Source organism: Ambystoma mexicanum, chromosome 9 (genome assembly GCF_040938575.1).
Source record: "Ambystoma mexicanum isolate Mex_15411 chromosome 9, UKY_AmexF1_1, whole genome shotgun sequence".
Classification (NCBI taxonomy): Eukaryota; Metazoa; Chordata; class Amphibia; order Caudata; family Ambystomatidae; genus Ambystoma; species Ambystoma mexicanum.
This window is the reverse complement of record NC_090931.1, coordinates 1,001,035,412-1,001,055,116: the sequence shown is the minus strand read 5'-3', so window position 1 is coordinate 1,001,055,116 and position 19,705 is coordinate 1,001,035,412. Positions and strand designations below refer to the sequence as shown.

Here is a 19,705-nt window from a genome sequence, read left to right as displayed (position 1 = left end):
CCTCAATCCCCGCCCGCAACGTGCCTGGCCCACAAGCTGTTATCTCTTGTGACATAAACACCCTCGGTCTTATCCTCAATGTGATTCTGTTGTCTGGTGCTGAAATGCGGTGCACTCCAGCCAACGCTTGTTGCCAGTGTCAGGATTACATTAAGTAGCTCCCTCGCAGCCTTTGTGGGGTGCTTTCGTTACGTTTATCTGAAGTGCTGCTTAATCTCAGCTGAGGCAGAGGCAGGAGGGCAGTTCCTGTCCAATGGGCGAAATGCACAACTCTGCTCCAGCCCGCAGCACCGGTAATCTCCTGCTAGATTCAAGTCCGGGGCACGCACTTCGCAATCGTACACAAACACCAGATGGAGTCAGGATGAGGTTCACATAGTGTGCGCGTGTGCTCGTGCTCCGTGATACAATGTCCCAATGCAGCAGCTGAGCCCCAGCATTCTCTGTTTCTTCCGTGTGAGCATCGGACGTGTCCAGGGCGTGCCGCAATCCTTGCCCGCAACATGCCTGACCCACAAGCTATTATATCTTGTGACATAAACACCCTCTGTCTTTGTTCGGTATTTATGCAGCTGTCTGCAGGAGCACATTGTTCTTGAATTCAGCGTGTTTCCAGACCCTTCTTATTTGAACTATGATTGCCTACTGAGCTCTGTTGCTGTGCCTGCTGTTTCGAAAAAACCTGCTCCTGGTCCAGTGCCCTTTGCTCTCTGTCCTACAGGCCACTGATCTCATCCCTACAGTTTCACCTGCTCTTCTGTATGCAATCTCCCTACTTGTGAGCATTTAGCCCCTTGCTTTATGCCCACAGTTCCCTTCTTCCCTTCATGCAGTTTTTTGTTGCTCCCTGTGTTAGGGAGAATTCTCTGTAAAGGCTAATTTCCCAAACCTAGTGCATCCCCCAGCAGCTTTGCTGGATTTTTGGGGTTTATTTTTTCTCCTGCTAAGAGTGAGACTCTTTTTCTCCCACTCTTAGACATGATTTGAGATATCCTTTGACTTTGAAATGTGTTTTATGGGCTATGGAGTCTTTAATCCATAGGGTTTCATGTGTTTTTGGTAAAGTGTGTTACACAGCACCCTCAGTGCAGTAACACAAGGGTGTCATAGTGACCCCCAAACACAGGGCCTCATTACGACCCAGGCGGTAAGTTACCGCCTGGGTCGTACCCTTACCACCATGGTGTAAACAATGTTTACACCATGGTGAATGGCGGATTTACCGCCCCATTCCAAGGTGAGTGGGGCGGTAAATCCCCATTTCCCATTTTACCCTTCCCCATTCCCATTTTTGCCCCATAGGGCATAATGGGAGTGGGGAAGGCGCTAATTACGCCACCGTAAATTACGGTGGCGTAATTAGCACCATGGTCCCTTAGCGCCATGGATTTTAACGCCTGCAAAAAGCAGGCGTTAATATCACCATGGCGCTAACGGACCTTGTAATCAGGCATTAAGGGTCGGCGCCCTTTACGGCGCCGTTAACCCCTTAACGCCTGATTCGTAATGAGGCCCATAGACTCCATACCCTGGGACTGACTACCGTCTCCCAGGGCATGTAAAGTCACCATTGACTTTACTAGTCTTAAATTGTGAACAGAACCAGTACAAACCATCATATTGTGGAAGTACTGGTAGGGGTAATTAGATTGCCCCTGGGTCTGTTTTTCGAGGGGGCACTGTGCAGTCCCCCCTCGTCGAGTTTCTGGCTGGTGGCAGTGGTTACCACGCGAAATATTCCACCGGAATATTTCCTATGGGATTTTCCCATTCATTTTAAACGCACCACTTTTTGGTGCAATGTTAAAGATACCGCCGGGTTATTTATTTAATATTTATTCCCCGGTTGGGTCTTTTTGCCAGGACTCTGTTTTAAAATGGTGTTTGTGTTCGCCTCTGTAACTCTAACCCAAGTCGAGCCCTTTGTTCCACTTTTGGCAGGCTTCTGCACAGAAGCCACCAAAAGTGGTGCCACTCTGGGTCTAAGGGATGTGTGGGAGGGGGGTTTAGGCACCCTGGACTGAGTTGCCTCGGCAACTCAAGTCGCATTCTTGTGTGATTGGCCCAGTGGTGAGCCGCCCGGCTCACCAGTTAGCATGTTTGAGTGACAGCTAGGACTGATGAATGGCGGTTTTCTGCATAAAAGCAGGGCTTTGGGGACTGGAACTTCAGAAGTCGCCACAGGACCAAAGAATCCAAAGAGGGAGAAGCTGAGCCGACCTGCAACGACGACACCACTGGTGGAGCCCTGCTGAACCGCCTCACCACTTCACGACGACAGAGAAGATCTTCATCCCGGAGAGTCTTCTTCCTTTGAACTGGTGGGGATAACCAGTGCGCCCTCTTTTCGCCTTCCTGGATCGTCTCGTGGTCAAATCGCCCGTGCCGAGCACCCCGGCGGCTGGATAGCCACGCTTCAACACTACCGCAAATAAAAGGGTAGTAACTTTTAACCGGAATACTCCGCGGCTGGTTTCTTCCCTGGCAGTGCAACGACCTCCAGCTTTCCTCCACATCAAGTTCTTCTCTTACCCTGGACGAAGCATAGACTTGCACCCGCTGCCAGCAACAACTGCCCCCGCTGGAGCTTTCTCACCATTTCAGGTACTGTGTCCCGCCTGGTCTCCCTTGCAACGGACTGTTCAAAGTGTCCCGTAAATCCTTGACTCTCTATCCTGGGGTGACCTGGGACCTGTTAACTAACTTTCTCTGAACTGATCCAACTGTTTTTGAACTATCTGCAAAGACTGTTAAAGTATAATTCAACTGTGTGATCTTGGACACATTCCGCCTTGCTCTCTCCAAGAGTGGGCCGGGCCTATGAACTTTCTTGCTCTACAGTAGACTCTGCCTATCCTGACTTGCTGTGGTTCTTTAAAAAAAGTGTTGGTATTGTGTACTTTCCTAATTCTGCCTTTTCCCTCCCTTTTTAATTAACTTATTGGAGTGCCATCTTAAGTTAAGCGCTCACCTCTGTCTGCAAATAAGTGGTGTTTTAACTAAGACGTCTTCAATAAGTAATCAGGGATGTATATATATATTGATAGTGACTGTGGTTGTACTTGCTTCCCATATTAGTGTTAGTGTATTTTACAAGTGCGTTTTTAAATCAATAATTATATACTTTTATACGAAAGCTCTGGTCAGTGTTTGCTTGTGCTACTGTATCTTTGTACCTATTTTGTATAGTCTATATACTGTCTAACTCTTCTTGAGAGAAGAAGTCTGACTGCTCAGCCGCAGCTACCAGGTCATCTGGGTGGTACAGACTGCTACCAATTGGGTTTACTGCCATCACCTGTAGTCCTAAGCCTTTTGCAATGGTCCCTAAGGGAACTGCACAGGTTTCTGCCTAACACCCTGATATCTGTCCATAATTTCCTTGATTCCTTTCCAGAGTTAGTCTGTAGGTTCCTTGTTTCCAGTCTGCAGTTCAGTCCTAGTTCTTAGTCCAAAGCTTCTATTCAGAATGTCCGTATTCCTCATCAGTAGTTTGGTCCTCAGTTTCTTAATTCTCATTCAGTTTCCAGTCTGTTTTTACCAGTCCTGTGCACTACAGTGCTTATTTTCCAGTCATAGTTAATATGCTGTGGCTTCCTGTTCCCATTCTTGAACCTTGCTAACTTTGATTTCCTGTTCTTCCCTGGATATTTCTGGGAAGGCTTGTGTAATTGCCCATGCCCTAATTTGTGCTAGTTTAATTTCTTTGTACAGAGTTTGGCTGCTGGACTTTCCAGCAGGCAATCTGTCCCTTTCCTTTGTCGCCTCTCAGTATTGTCCATTTTGCCATATTTGTTAACAGTGCAATGGTTCCTGTTTCAGGTGGCAGTGACTATTCTGTTTCTGTGTCAATACTCAAGACCCAGCAGGAGCACAGCCCAGCCCTGCTGCTCTGGTCCATGACCATTCAAAGTGAAAGACTAATGAGCTGCTTAGAAGGCTACCGTTTCCCCTGACACTTTAGGAAAACCTGTGACTATTCTGTGTACACCCCAAGTGGGAACCACATCTGATTCTCAGTTTTAGTCCCAGCCCTTCCCACTTCACTGCCTTTTGTTGTTTATGTATACCCTATCCTTTCATCTCTGCAGGACTCCTTTCATTCCTGTTTCTTGTTTACTCTTCTTTCTCTGACATTAGGTCACATCCTCTTCTCTTGTGCAGAACTTTGGTCCACCTAACAGGACTGACTTGCACCTCTGCTATCTCAAAACATGTGTGCCCGAGGACATCACTCCCTTCCTTTGTTGATAGCATCCATGTATTGGTTTCCCTCCTCTTATCCTTCTCTATACTCATGTTCTTTCCTCCAGCTTTGGGTCTGCGTACCCCTGGTGGGGGCACTGTAAGCCACTCCGTAGACACGTCTAGGTGCTCTGAATCTACTACAGTAGTGATTTGAAGCAGTATAAATGTATATTAACATACCATGTTCAAGCATTCCCCTCTCTGCTACTTAGTGGGTAATCTAAACTGAGCCTGTAGTGAAAACAAATGGTCTAGTAAGCAGGTGTCACTTGAAGTTCTGATGATGTGTTTAATGTATTCATCATGCAACATGTAATGGTCAATGGCTATCAAGAGCAAACCCCTTGCATTTTCCTCACAGTTATCATTCTTTCTTTGTTGTTGGTGAATTTGTGGTGTTTTCCAGCCTTGAATTTCTTTGGGGTGGTAGAGAAGTACCAGCAGATAGCGGAGATGTTGCGGTCCCTGAGGAAATCCGCATGACATGTAACCAGTTTGTGAATTATCATAAGGACCACTGTGTGAGGAGTATTGTCAAAGACAAGAGGTGGGTGATTTCTTTAAACTGTGTTAAAGTTAAGCTATGCTTCATATGCCCTTTAGATACATTCCGAAAATTCAGTTTTGTGGGTTGTTTGTACTTTATTCTAGAAAATCAGGCAGTCATTTTGAAAGGGTGAGACCCCACCTTACTCTAGATGGGTTGATCCAAAGGGCAAAACTCATTTCCTGAAGGTCTAAGAAGTTGCAAGTCATACATTTACAATTAGGCTAATCATTATAATTCAAGGAATCTGTTGGATTCCCTGTAATCAGTGGTTCATGGTGAGGAGTGTTTCAGATGTTGCATGTAAGTAGTTGGATCCTTCTTTGACATCTGTAGCTGGCAGAAACATCAAAAACCGGGGTGGTACTGGGTTCTCGCTCCCAGCGTATAAAGGCTCTGGAGATGGTGCCCCTCTGACCACTAGGATTAAATGGTCACCTTTTTCTACAGCCAGACATGACCCTTTTGGGACTGCTTTCCCCATTGTCTGTACGATATTTCAAATTTGAAGCCTTTAAACTCACATTCCCATTTCTGTTTTGAGCTTCATTTCATGCTGAGTAGCAAACTTCAAAAACGGTTGATTTCTTGGTCGATGTAGAGATACTTTATATGCCTAATTAGAATTGTAGATATCCATGCAGCCTCCTGCCTTTGCTCCTATACCGTAACTGGTAGTGCCTTCCACCTGTGATTCTTCCAAACCCGTTGCCCTTCCTAAAGGACCACCTCCAGACCCACAGGTAGCACCGATAAGGGATATGTCGCAGGCATCCAACAACAAACTTGTACCGGGTATGTTGATGCTAATCCAGAGAGCTCCTCCACTGCTTCAGCCCGTGCCGGCACGGCAGCCCCTTCACGGCAGTTTGCTAAAGATCAGACAGATATGTTAGATGAGGCAAACCGAGAATCATACTCTCCCTGAGCTTTTCATAAAATGGGCTTATGGATATTACGGACATTGGCTCCTAAAACACCAAACTCAAAAGATGGCATGCTGGCTTCAGTCATAGCTGAATAACTAACCTCCAGGTTGGGTGTTCACATTCATGATGATGTGATTTAGGAAGCTTAGACAATTTGTGAGAAGAGACAGCACAGCCTGTGGAACTGCAGAAGTGACATTTTGTACCTGCCAGTTCCTTCAGACAAACTATGATAGCAGCAGATAGGTATTGTATTAGAATCTCCCCCTCATCCCTCTTCCTTTTACGGCATAGTACTGCCTGCGAATTAAAGGGATTCATTGCTTCCCCACTGTGTGAACCCGTGGCTGATCAATCCCTTGTCAGTCTTTCCAACCCTTGTGGTTTGGTTTGCTTTTATTTGCTTATTTTGCGCTGGACACTGAGGTAGCTAGGTGCTTGTCTTAAAGGAAGAGTTATATACAAGTTATACTTAATGAATTACAGTAGGGTACATGTGCATATACAGATATAGTAGATTACAGTATGAGGGAAATACAATAAATAATAGGAAATAGTTGAGTGCTAGTAATTACATGTAGCATGCAGCGAGAGACCCTGTGTTACATATTATACAATTTTTACATAATTTTTACATTAATATATAAGTGGTGTGTAGTTGCGAGAGTGTAACTCAAGAGAAGGTGGTCGGGGAGAGGAGCCAGGAATTAACTTTGAATTGGAATGCTAGGAAGGAATGTTCATGTCTAAGCAAGAGCGTGTGGATGTTTTGTTTACTGGTGCCTAGATAGAGGGAGTTGCAGTAGTCGATTTTTTTTTATAGTATCAGTGCTCTGGTCAGTGTGATACAGCTTTGTGTGGATAGAAATGGTCTGCAGGCAGTTATTAGTTTAGTGGTGTACGCTGATGTGGAGGCTGTGGCGTTTACTTGTCTTGAAAGTGACAGGGTGGAGTCAAGGTAGACCCCTAAGGTTTTAGCGTCTTTGGAGACATTGATGACATTTCCATCTATGTTGAAGGAGTTATACTGTGGGTTGAGTTTGTTTAGGTGTTGTCTTGAGCCAATGAGTAGAAGCTCGGTTTTGTCGTTGTTAAGACACAGACCGTGCTTGGCCATCCAGTCTTGGATTTTGCTGTAGATTTCATTGCGGCGGGAAGAGTCAGTCTCCTAGGTGCCGGAGAGTGTGATGAGGATCTGAGTATCATCAGCATAATTGGTATATGGGACATTCATGTCATCTAGGAGGTCAAATAACATCTTAGTAAAGATGTTATTAATGTGTGGGGTAGACGCAGGCGCCTTGGGGAACTGCACAGGAAATGGGTGATGGGTCTGCTGATGCAGTGTCTGAGAAGACCCTCCTAGATCTTTCGATGGGAAGGATTGGATCCATTTGGCTGCGTTGGGTGAGAAGGAGGCTGATGTGGTTAGGTGAGAAGTTAGGATGCTGTGGTCGACTCAATCTAAGGCCGCTGAGAGGTCCAAGAGTAGGAGGGAGGGAGGGCGGGAGGAAGGGGTGGCCATTGTCTTTTGCCTCGTCCATTTGGATCTTCAGATCTAGAAGGGCTGTCTCAGTGCCATGTCTAGGTCTGAAGCCGGATTGGCGGAGGCCTAGAAGGTTGTGAGTTTCAAGGTGGTTCTGGATGTGGATGTAGGCTGCTTTATCCAGGATTTTTTTCAGGAATGGGACAGTAGTAATGGGGCAGTTATTAGTATGAATGTTAGGGTCTAGGGTGGGTTTCTTAATCAGTGGTTTGACCCAGGCATCTTTGAGATTCTTAGGAACTGAACATGAGGCAAAGGAGGTGTTGATCACTGTGGTGATGAAGGGGGCAAAGTCGTTGGCTCTTTCTTTAATGATGGAGGCTGGGCAGATGTCTCCTTCACATTTAGAGGATTTTAGGCTAGCGATTATGAATTCTACCTCTGTAGTGGTGACAGGTGAGAAATCGAAGAGGTTATTGTTCTGGTGCTGACTGTGGATGGCCGTGCTGTTGATTTTAGAAGCGAGGAGGGTTCTTTTAGTTTCAATTTTAGTCTGGAGTAACGCTATTTTGTCTAGTACTGCCTTCTGGATGTTGGCACACCAGGTGGCGTCTTTGTCACAAGTGGACTGGGGAGGTATGGGCGATTCCATTTCCCTGAGGATTGTGAAGAATTCTTTCACGTTGTAGCCGGCATTTTGAATTCTATTGTTAAATGTATCACTTTTGGTTTTGATAATGGCTGTTTTGTAGTTGGCTGCAGCTGTTTTGAAAAGGGCCATATTTTGGGGAGTGGGGTCCTTTATCCATTTGGTTTCTAAAGATCTTTTGGATTTCCTCAGGGCTTTTAATTCTGGAGTGAACCATTTATTGATGTGGCTGGGTTGTTTGGCTTTCCTGGATTTGAGGGGGGCTATTTGGTCTAGTGCTAGCAATAGATTTGTGTTGAATAAGTTGACTAGAGTTTCTGGATCTGATTTTGTGGAAGGATTGGGAATGCTGCCTCTTTGTAAGTTTGCAGCTTTTTCTCTGCGAGGAAACACTGTGTTGGCTGATAATGGATTAATAAGTTTGTATCATTTGGAGGTAAAGTTATTCCCGAAAATTTCAAGTTGGCAACATTGTATCATGCATGGGAATTTAGGGCTCAGACAATCTTTGAGGCTTTGAAATTATTTCTTTCTACCATTGGATGTTTTGCACTAGTGGCCGTATGAGTTTTAATAGTATCTTGCGGGAAGAGTTTCAAGACAATGAGTCAATGTTTGTTTTCTTTCTTTGTCAGGGATTTTTGGTCAGGCAGGGGCCTTCAGGCTCTTCCCTTTGGTGGTGGTTCTGCTTAATGCTCCCCTGTGGCTGTCCCTTGCAATATAACTGGGATCAGAGGTATATGACCAGCATCTACTTCCCATTCCATACCAAAACACATGTATTCACTGTCTCAGGGAGGGATACGGTCCAAGTCACCCCTACATACTGTGAGGAACCTGATGGTGCCCTCACTTCTTTTCCCCCTGGATCCTCCTCTCAGGTAGCCAGAGAAAGGCCATTGCTTTTGGATCCTGAACCTGGGGGCGGATATGCGAGGGAGGATCACATGGGTAGAGGGAATGTCCTTATGTGAGACATGGTATCCCCCATCCCCATGTCAGAATGAACCCTCTATCCCTCAAGCCTTTGTAGGCTACTTCAGCCCTTTCCCTCCTCGTCCCTCCCAAATGTTCCCCAGAAACACTACCTCAACACTGGGATGAGGAAGAGACCAACTAGGAGAACACATCCTCATTTGGGTGAGATAAATGCATAACAGCCTTTACTCCTACGTCCCGTCCCCTTTCCTCCATACTGTATGGGTGACCCTCGCTAGAGACGAGAGACGGAACATTTTTCACCAGAAAAAGCAACTTCCCCTTTAAATTTTGATGCACGTTGGGGCGCGGCCCTGGGAGCATGCCCTCTCGTGAGTCCGCCCACCGGCGCCACTCCCCAGTCCTCTTTTCCACATTGACTGGAATGGACCGCTTTCACCAGCGCTCCTGGTTTAGGCCTCCGACCTAGTAATTCCACACGCCCTTCCCCCGAGGGGTCGCGAGATCCTACTGGTGATGTCGCTGAGGGACCACTAGGTTTTATTACTGGGTTTCTGCCTGGGGGGCTATGCCGTACTACCGGACAAATGTCTGATGGTGTGCCTGTGCGCAGCACTACCGGCGACTCAGCCAAGGGCACTCTGCCTACCAGGCCCCGTCCTGAGGTACAGGGTAGGCCTCGACCTCCACCGCCAAGAGTCCAGGAAGAGGCAGGGCCCAGCGCGGCAAGCACCACATCTCGGGTACATGGCATGCAGCCTGACAAAATGGCCTCCGGGTCAGACAAAATGGTAGCTCGCCCGATACCATCCCTGGTAGGGGAACTAGTTTCCTGGTGTGACTGGTCTTCACCCGGCACGTAGCCTACGGCATACCCTTCAGTGTCACAGGGCAGATACACCACACATACAACAAGGCAGAGTGTGCCCAGGTCTCAGCATCCCCCAGGCCCTCCGTCCATGCCCGCGCCTCACAGGCCGGTGGAGCGGTTGAAAGACAAGTTTTTCAGACGATTCCTGATGCTTATGAGGTCTTCACAGATGGGCGTCATCCTCAAGGATGTGATCAGGCACATGCTCCCTCTGGTCTAGCCGCTAGCACCCACGGGCACTCCACCCATGGTTTCAGTGCTTCTGGCTCCTCTGCAACCCCAGCTGCCCACGCCAGTTCCCACTACACCGGCTCCCACGCCTCCAGTAGTCCCGGCAGCTCCCTATCGGCACCCACAGCAGCCGCCAGCTCCTGTCAATACACTGCACCCCCCGGCACCCAGCACTCCTCCAGCTGCACCTGACCAACAGGACACATTGGTGGACACTGAGGAGGAGGAGGACCCCAACACACCTTCATCGGCCAAGGCATTTCATGAATGGCTCGCAGGCCTAGCCGAATACGTGGGGCTTCCACAGCCCGAGGTTGAACAACCAGAGGTGCGGGTCTTGGCGGAGGTCCTCACTCTATGCCCCACGGCTAGAACAGGGATTCCAATGCAAAAGGACGTGGTGGCACTGGCCAAAAAAGATGGCTTAAACCTCATTCGGCGCAGCCTAACAGGTGCCTTGACGCCAAGTACAGGCAGTTAGAGGGGGGATCCACTCTTGCTGTCGGCACATCCTCAGCCACACTCCTCGGTCATCGCAGCGGCCTCAATCTACTCCAAGCTACAGTCATCCTCGGCTACCTCAGCCTCAGCACTCCTGGGAACTGAGGAGAAGATCCTGGAAGCATACGGAAAGAAGATTTATTCCAACGCTTCGCTCCATCTTAGTGCGTCAAATGCAGACGCTATGCTTGCTGCTGTCAACCAAAGGCTTTGGCGGGAAATAGCTGACTTCCTTTCCAAACTTACGGTACAGTCCGGTGCGCTTCAAGGCGGGGCTGGTGGAAGCCAAGACTGTAGCGCAGGACATAATGGAGTCCATGGTGTTCCATTCCACTATGGACGAGGAACTTGATAAGACAGTTCCCAGACTGCCAAATCCTTATCCATCCTCACAAAGACCACCTCTAAGGCCTACAGCCAAAGGCACCAGCATTCCGACAAAGGTCAATCCTTTGGAGGGATCTGGGGATTCCAGGAAAGATGGTCCAGACAGCCGGGCTGGTCTCCGAGCCAGCACCGCCGCAAGCAGCACAAGATGGCGCATAAGGGATTCTTTCAGTCCCCCCTCCTCAGCCCCAGCCTCAGATGGAAAAAAGTATGACATTATCATCCGGATCCACGAGTCTCCAGTGGGGGGGGCAGGCTTGCCCTTCACTCGCAATGCTGGCGTGCAAGGTTCGTGGAACCCTGTATCCTATCAGTAGTATCCACTGGCTTCTGCCTACCTCTACCTCCTTCTCATCTCTCCTCCCCTCCACTCCCAAAGAGTTGGTCAACAACTCTGCTGGCGTAAATTCACTCGCTTGTAGAGAGCCAGGCAGTAGGAGGAAGCCCCAGCCTCCTAGCGGGGTCTGGGCTTCTATTCATGGATTTTCGCCATACACATGAAGAACCAGGCAGGCCTGAGAGTTGTGTTGGACCTTTCTACCCTCTTCAAAAGTTCAAGATGGTTACTCCAGCGCTTATTGCAGAGACATTGTGCATGGGAGACTGGATGTGCTCCCTGGATCTGAAGAATGCATACGTAAACGTCCCCATCTGGCAAAACACCGGTCATTCCTGAGTTTCAGGATCATGGGTTTCCAATTCCTATACAAGGTTCTACCCTTTGGCCTCAATTCGGCTCCCTGGCTCCCTGGGTAGCGCACCTACTCTCACAGCAGGGAGGCACGGTCACTCACCCCATGCCCCAGAGGTTAGCCCTCGCAGCGTGGCTCCTGAACAGGTCACACTAAGGCATCTACGTCTGTCACAAGCTAACCTAGACATTATACAGGGTGCTAGGAGCGATGCTACCAGGAGCCAGTACAAAAGCAAGTGGACTAGGTTTTGCCACTGGGCTGAAGCAAAGAGAGTCGATCCATTGATCTGCACTTTGGACAATGGCCTATCCTTCTCTGCACACCGCGCATACTCGGGGGTGCAGGTGGACATGCATCGCACCTATCTGGCGGCAATCGTAGCCTACCGTAACTCGGATGAGGAGGTATTTTTCTCCTCTAATCCAGTGGTTAAAAGACACCTGGCGGGCCTCACCAGGCTCTACCCGCCTATCAAGAAACCACACCGGGTGTGGAACCTCAACATGGTCTTGGGCGTTTTCACGCATAAACCATTTGAACCTATGGTGTCCGCGGACATCAGGCTAGTCACCATTAAGACGGCTGTACTGGTGGGCCTTACATCTGCACGCAGGGTCAGTGAAATACAGGCACTGGTGGCTTCAGAGCCTTATACTAATTTTCACAAGGACAAGGTGGTGCGTAGAACTCACCCCACATTCTTACCTAAGGTGTCCTCCTCTTTCCACCTGAATAAGGAGATAGTGTTACCTACCTTTTTTGCTGACCCTATGGGTGACGCTCATAAGGTGCTGCACTGTCTGTCGGGCGTGCTCTAAAATTCTATCTGGACAGAGCAAGACCTTCCGCAATTCAGATGCTCTTTGTCACATTCAGTGGGTCAAAGCCCGGCTATCAGGCTTCCAAAGCCTCCATAGCAAGGTGGAAGGTTATGGCCATCAAGGAGGCCTACGAGGAGCAGCGCAAGCCGCTCCCAGCAAATGTGCATGCCCACACTATCAGAGCTAGGGCCACAGCGGTTGCTTTCCAAAGGCACCTTCCATGGCAGGTTATCAGCAAGGCGGCTACATGGGCTAAGCCGTCTGCCTTCTGCTAGCACTACAGCTTGGATTCCGGCTCCAGGTCGGACGCTGCCTTTGGTCAGGCGGTGTTAAGGAACTTGTTTTCCTAGGAGGGGCAACTCTCCACCCGGGGGCTACATTCAGTTGTAATAGCCAATACTGTATGGAGGAAAGGGGACGGGACGTAGGAGTAATGTTACTCACCATAGTGACTAACGTACTCCTAGTCCATAGCCCCCTTTCCTCCATACGTCCCGCCATCCTCCCCCCCTTATTAAACTAGTGGCAATGGTAATATTGTCAATGCGTCAAAGGGGACTGAGGAGTGGCGATGGTGGGCGGAGTCAGGGGAGTGCATGCTCCCAGGCCTGCGCCCCCACGCGCATCCAAATTTAAAGGGGAAGTTGATTTTTCTGGTGAAAAAGGTTCCGTCTCTAGCGAGAGACACCAATACATTATGGAGGAAAGGGGACTAGGAGTATGTTAGTCACTATGGTGAGTAATTTATAATTTATTGTTAATGCAGACACACATCAGCCAGGTACCAAGACGAGGAGGAGACACCACAAAGTTATACACACTTCCTTTGACAGCCCCAAACACCACTTTGTTACTGAGGCCAAGAAGAGGGCTATGGAGACATACAGGTGGTCCAACCAGGCACACCCACCTAATGGATTCCGCCATGGTCAGGCAATTAGCCTTAATGACCCACTCCTGAGGTCACTTAACATGCCAATTGGATATAAAAAATCTTTGCCACACAGCACAAGGAGAGCGAGAAGCTGGCTGGAGCTCGAGAGGTGCAAGGTGGCGTTAGAGGAGCTGGAGAGACAGAAGCTGGGAGCTGTCGAGCAGGAGAGAGGGACGCCGAGGCAGGCTGCGAGAGGGTCTGGATGTCCTGCAGCCCTCCTTGTCTGATGCACGCAGCAGGAGCTGTGGAGCGCCGAAGCACACCAGACGCTGTGAGACTCAAGGAGAGCGAATGGTGCTCTCTGTGAGCTATTGGAAGGCGGAAAACAGTGTGAGGAGTGGGAAGAGAAAGAAGGGAGCTGCTGTGTGCAACCAGTGAGTGGAAACAAGGAAACACTCATACTGTAGCGCTCTGGGAACTTGAATCAAGCACTTTTAAATACTGAAATAACTGAAAGTTGTTATAATCACCTTTTGAATGCCAAAGCAAGTACTTTTGAATACGAAAGAAATTGAAAGACATTGTAAGCACGTTTGAATGCCGCACAGAGCAAAAGCAAGTTATGAGCACTTGTGAGAAAGCAAGGTGGGGCAAGTACAAGTATTGCCCCAAAGCCAAAGTAAGTAGTACAAGGAACTGCTGGTTAAGAGGAAACCTGTATTGGCAAGAGCCAGAAGAGTACAGAAAATGTAACAAAGTGCATGGTTGCCAAACAAGCCACAGTAAAGTGTTATAAGAGTGTGACACTGATGAAAGAAACCAGCTTCACTGTCAAAGGAAGGCAGTGGCCAATTGTTGATGGAAAGCAGTCAAGAAGGGATATCGATTGTGGGACCTGTAATAGGTCGACCGTTTGGTCCGACAACTGCACCCAGACCGAGTGCACCCCTTTATGGAAAAAGCCAAATGAAAGTATCCATTAAAAAGCTTGTGTTTTGAAACCGCCGCTTATGTGATTTTGAAGACAAGAAACAGGACAACCTATGTGAACCAGTGAAACGTACTGGTAACAAAAGAGCTAGTAAGTGTCCCAAGGAATTTGGTGTTGAAAAGCTGCAAGATTTGGAATCTTGGGGAAGGGAACCCCGATACATTGTGAACTGTTTCTAACTTGGGGAAGGGGAAGCTGATCATAAACCAAGAGCTGAAAGAAGCGCTGAACTTTCTTTGGAACACTATTCATTTTGGTGCTGACATCCCTACACATTGTATACAGTTAGTTGTGGGGGCAAGTATAGGTTTTGGATACACAGACTTTTGATTTGGATTCCCTGACACAAACTATCCTTAGATTGTCCTCACTTAGCATAGGGGAAGTTAGGCCTTACTCCATCCTGACATTTAAGTTAATAAATCTCTTTGAGAACCAATCTTGAACCTGTTCTATGTGGCTTAATTCACTTGATGATGCCTTCACAATGGTATCAGGTAATATTAGCCCCACCAATAATATCGCCATATATATGGTCGTGGGGTAAGGCCATATCCGATATTCTTAGTGGGGATAATTTATGGGGTTATTGGGACTGGTGGTTGTGGGGGTGGCTTATTATCGCCCCAAAATTATGGCAATATTTTTGTATGGTGATATTTTTGCGGGGAAATTAACACATGGAACCTTCACAATACACACATGTTCTTGAGGAACTTCAGAGCCTCCGCTAATTTCTCTGTCATTCTCATAGCCTCCAACTGTGTGTGACCCAATTCTTTTCCCGGCATTAGTGAAGGTCACTCTAGTTTTCTTTCCATGAGTACCCAGCCTGCTCAGTCAATGGGGTGAGGCGGAGGGTCGTGTGCTCCACACTTCATCTCAATATTTGAACTTGACAGTGTGGATCCTGAAGAGCTGGCCATGCTTCATGTGGGACTTACTGAGGGTGATGAGGCTGTGCCAAAGGTAACCATCAAACTGTTGACTGGAGCCCAGGATCACAGTAAATGCATCAGGTTGTGACATTGTCATATAGACCAGCAAGTAAATCCACTAAAGGCATTTTTGCATCTGTTCTCTTATCTGGTAAATACTGCGCAGACTAGTGTCAAGAGTGATTCTTGGAAAATGTGCCTTGGAGCCTATTATGACTTGAAAGAATTGTCCCTTTCATTTATCAATTCAGTTATCAAAAAGCTTTTCATTGGACTGACTCATGCTCTTCATTTAGGTTCCCTCACCCATTGTGGAAATTAAACGTGGTATTGAAGGCTTTAGCTCATAAGCCTTTCAAACCTGTGTGTTCAGTAGAATTGCAAGACCTGTTGTGGAAGGCAGTGTTTTTGGTAGCGGTGACATCAGCCAGGAGTTAACTGCAAGCTCTCTACCAAGGGGCTACTCAGTTTTTCACAAACTGCACACTGGTCTTGATGGCGCAACACTTCTTCTTGCCCAAAGGGGTGTCTGTCAGATCAATCAAGAGAGTGATTTACCAACTTTCTTCACAGGTCCATTATCTGATCCGGAAAGGTTTCTCCACTGCCTAGACGTTAAGAGCACTCATGTTCGACGTAGACAAGACAAAACATTTAAGGACATGGATAGGTTATTTGTCACATGTGGTTCGGCAACTCAGACTAAACAAGCTTCGAAGGCCACTAATGTAAGATGGTTGGTATTTTGCATCATTGAATCTTACAGGTGGCAGGGCAAGCCCCCCCCTCCACATGGTCATCATGCCCATTCAGTGAGAGCTAAAGCTGCTTTTGTGGTTTTCAGAGACTTTTTCCCATTAATGTTGTTTGTTGGGTGGCCACATGAGCCTCAACTACTTTCTGTAGACATTACTGTACGGCTCATAGCTCAAGAGCTGATGCAAAGTTTGGACAAACTGTGTTATAGAATCCATGCCAGTAAAAGAATTCTATCTGGATTCTCTTTTTATCCCTAATACTGTATTAATCTCCCCTGAGTATGGATTAAAGGGATATGTCTTTTGAATATTTAAAAGTTACTCCCGGTAGAGACTACTATACTCCTAGTCTGTAGTCCCCTTTCCTCTATATGCCCTCTCTACTTCTCCACTGACCAGTTCGTTGTCCCGGTCTTGATGGTCGCAACGACCGGCGGGTGAAGCCAGAGGGTCTGGCATGCGGAGTGGAGCTGTGCCAAACGCATGTGCTCCAGCTTCACCCAAAAGGTTTTTTTCCGTGAGCACAAAGGATGCAGTGGCATCAACATGCAGGAACATCTGATGAGTATGAAGGAAAGGGTAGTGTACCATGAGACCTCCACGAAAAGTAACTCCATGGACCAAAAAGAAATCCAAAAAAGCAGCGTATACCAAGCAGGAAGTAACACAAACGTATTGGACCCAAACCGAATTGAATGAAGTGAGCTGTCAGTGCTGCCCACTGCGGCTGATCATTTTATACATAATTCACCAGATTACCATACATTTTAGTTACATTATTAAGTCTGGTCACAGGAGCTGATTGGTGGGACTACATCAGCCCCCATATCCAAATATATGTTGAGTGATCCTAATTGGATGCTAAAACTTTTGGCCACACTTACATTAACACCCCTTGTGACGACACAAACCTTTCCACACTGCCTCTCAATTACGTGATTGTGCTGATCAGACAAAAACACTTTTTGCCATTGGTTGGCAATGTCTGATATACAAAATGGCTTGAGATCGCAAGGGGTGAGCCATTCACAAAGTCGGACGAATGATTTGCCCCTCGGACATCAGCAAGGACACTGTACAGTGTTGCACCCTATGGACACCGAAACCTCTCCTCACTGATTAGTTCCTTGTCCCGCGCCCTATAACCCCTACCCAATGCTCTAGTCCCCCCCCACCCCGCTCCCTTCTCATGCCTTGCTGCCAAGTGTAGTCTGAAAAAACTATACCACGCTGTGCCTGGAGTTTAGTTAACCGTATTTATTTTTTGTTTCTCTGCCAATTCACCTTGTGCACCCAGGTCCCTAGCTCATTTTCCTGGAAAATATCTTTTACAGTGACTTCACTGTGGATGCGTTCTCCTGGGAAACTTCAGCTGTGCAACATTTCAGCACCCCGTTTCTGCTAAATGGTCAAGAAATACATACTGTTTGTCACACATAGGCCTGCAGCTCTTTTCTTATGAGCTTTCTGTGAGAAATGCTTCCCTAACGTGGGCCTACAAACAAAATGGCTTCTTTATTGTTCACATATTGCCCAAAAAGCCCCCCTATCATATACCGCCTGCAGCATCTTGCAGCACCCGCCCCTCATTGAGTTCCACCATGGGACTTCTCGCGCTGCGTCTGCTTTGGTGTCACTTTATGCCAGCGACGTCGCCACACCTGATGTCACCCCCCACAACACTCTTTATGTCACCACATTACTTGCAGAACTTGTACATGCACCCCCAGCCGTTTTGGATTTGGACCTTTAAAACATTAGTATGAAGTATTAGTCAAGTATTTACTACGGTGAGTAACCTTTACATTTTACCCAAATTAGTTGTATGCCATTATCATACTTGGAAGAATGAAGAGCTGAGGTGGCCTTTCTGAGATTGAAATCTGTGGCTAACAGCCTGACAAGGCTATTCGAGATGAGCAACTCATTATCTTACCCTTATGGATACTCTTCTCAGTGTTATGTGCTACCTGCACTGGACACCATTTGTTTGAAATATCTGTCTCGGTTGGCCACCAGAGGGCAGAGGGATGCACTAGCTGGCCTGTCCTGCTCAGTCTCTACCGGGCATTGAAGGGATCCAAGGCCCCCCATTAAGCCCCCGAGTCAGTGATCTTTCTCGTGCAGCTTGTTCCAGACTCCCCAAGGTGTTGGTGGCCGAAGTTGTGGGATCTCAGCCCCAGGAATCACTTATTTACAGTTGTGTCACTGGTGAATGAAGGAAGCCTGCACTCCGTCCCATGTGACGACTCCACATTGGCATCACGAGAGGCCCAGGGAAGTGCGGTTCAGCGGAGGCCAGGTGGGCTGGACCTTGGCTTGAGAGCGGGGACTTGCGCTCTGGCCCTGGGCCGCAGGAGACAGGTGGACCAGGTGATCTGTGTGACTGATTTGGGCTTATGCCCCAGGATTTTGCTTCTTGGACCGAGAGTGTGACCTGCGGTGAGGAGGAGGGGTGTGGGTGCCCCAGAGAAACAGCAGAGGCAGCTGTCGAGGGCACCTGCCGACCCTGCATCCCCTGCATCCCCTGCCATCAGCTTGACTGGAGGGGAGTGGGTCCACGGTGAGGAGGGAACCGTGGGCCTCAACAGAGGTGCAGATCGCTCTGCTGACTGTGGGGCAGTGACTCGCAGTGTGCCTGGAGACACCGGGCCTTTGAGGAGGAGGCATCCCATGTGCAGAGGTCCTTGCAGGCATTGTGTGTGCAGAGCTCTGGGGCCTAAGTGAGTGCACACCACTTGCTGGTAAGGGACACCACGAGCAGGGTATCCACAGAGAAGCAATGCCTTTTTTGGACATTTGACTTAGTACGGGGACAGTGAGGAGAGCAGATCTGTTTAGGCGTCATTGGGAAATGCAGGACTTTGACCTGCTTATCGGGATTCTAATAAAGAGGACAGTGGTGCACCACACCCCACAACAGCCCCTCCAGGAGAGGAACTCCGGCATGGAAGAAAGAGTAGGGCTGGACACCGCATCCAAATCGGAGATGAGTGAACTTGCACCTTTCCCACTATGAATGCTCCAGAACACGGCTTATCCCTGGCCAGGTCCACCATGAAATTATCACAATCCAGTCAACTGAGCCAGACTCACTGAGGAACTATTATGAGGAAATGTCTTTCCACCAAGACCTCGCCCTCCGTGAGAATGCACAGAGTGGTAATTTCTCCTCCTGAACCCTGATACAAAGGAGAGCGTTTAAAAGAGCATTTATCTGGTCCCAAAACCAGACTACATCAAAGCATTGGGTGGCTCATGGGCTCCATTGGTAGGTGGAGGTCTTGTGAGGGCTGGTGCGCAGAGACAGCAGAGGGTCCCAGCTGTACACTAGGGAGGGTGCCTGGAGGTGGAGAATCAACACCGTAGATGCCAGTTCCCCAGCAGAGGTGTTGGAGGGGCAGTGCACGGGTGCCATCCATTCACCCTAACCCTCAGGGCAGGGGTGTGACTAACCGTAGCCATCCTGTTTTGGGAGATTTCCCCGCACCTGCAGAGTGAGGGCCTGGAGCGGAGTGGGGAGGTGATCGGTTGTTGCTGTTGGTGAGACATGGCCCCTGTGTGGTGTCCTCCTGCTTGTAAGCAGAGGGGTCTTCATGGTGGAGGGTGCCTCGCCTGCAGCGGCGGTACTCCAGTGGGGGTTGACCCGTTCCCCAGCAGCCCCCTGGGTGAAGGTGCTTTGTTGTTCAGAACTGTAAAAGGAGTTCCTGGAGCGGATGGTGCTTCCCTGGAGGGTTGCTGTCTTCCGTGATTGAGTTTGACTTGGATAAGGCTCCAGGAGCAGAATTCTGTGGTTTCTTTCAAAGGCTCAGGCCTGGCTTTTTTAAATGTTTTAGTATA

General features: G+C 48.3%; 1 protein-coding gene across 6 annotated transcripts in view; it reads left to right on the top strand.

Annotated features, from left to right (window-relative positions):
* Window positions 1–19,705, top strand: part of GPR155 (G protein-coupled receptor 155) — a 1,263,615-nt gene that overhangs the window by 1,196,035 nt on the left and 47,875 nt on the right. For 4 of the 6 annotated variants that reach the window (XM_069616249.1, XM_069616248.1, XM_069616250.1 and 1 more), the window contains one exon: window positions 4,655–4,795. The exons of 1 other annotated variant lie outside the window; for it this stretch is intronic. In XM_069616249.1, coding sequence (XP_069472350.1) covers window positions 4,655–4,795 — 141 coding nt within the window. Of the gene's footprint in view, window positions 1–4,654; window positions 4,798–19,705 lie in introns of those variants that run through there. One more of the 6 variants, XM_069616253.1, reaches the window with a different exon arrangement.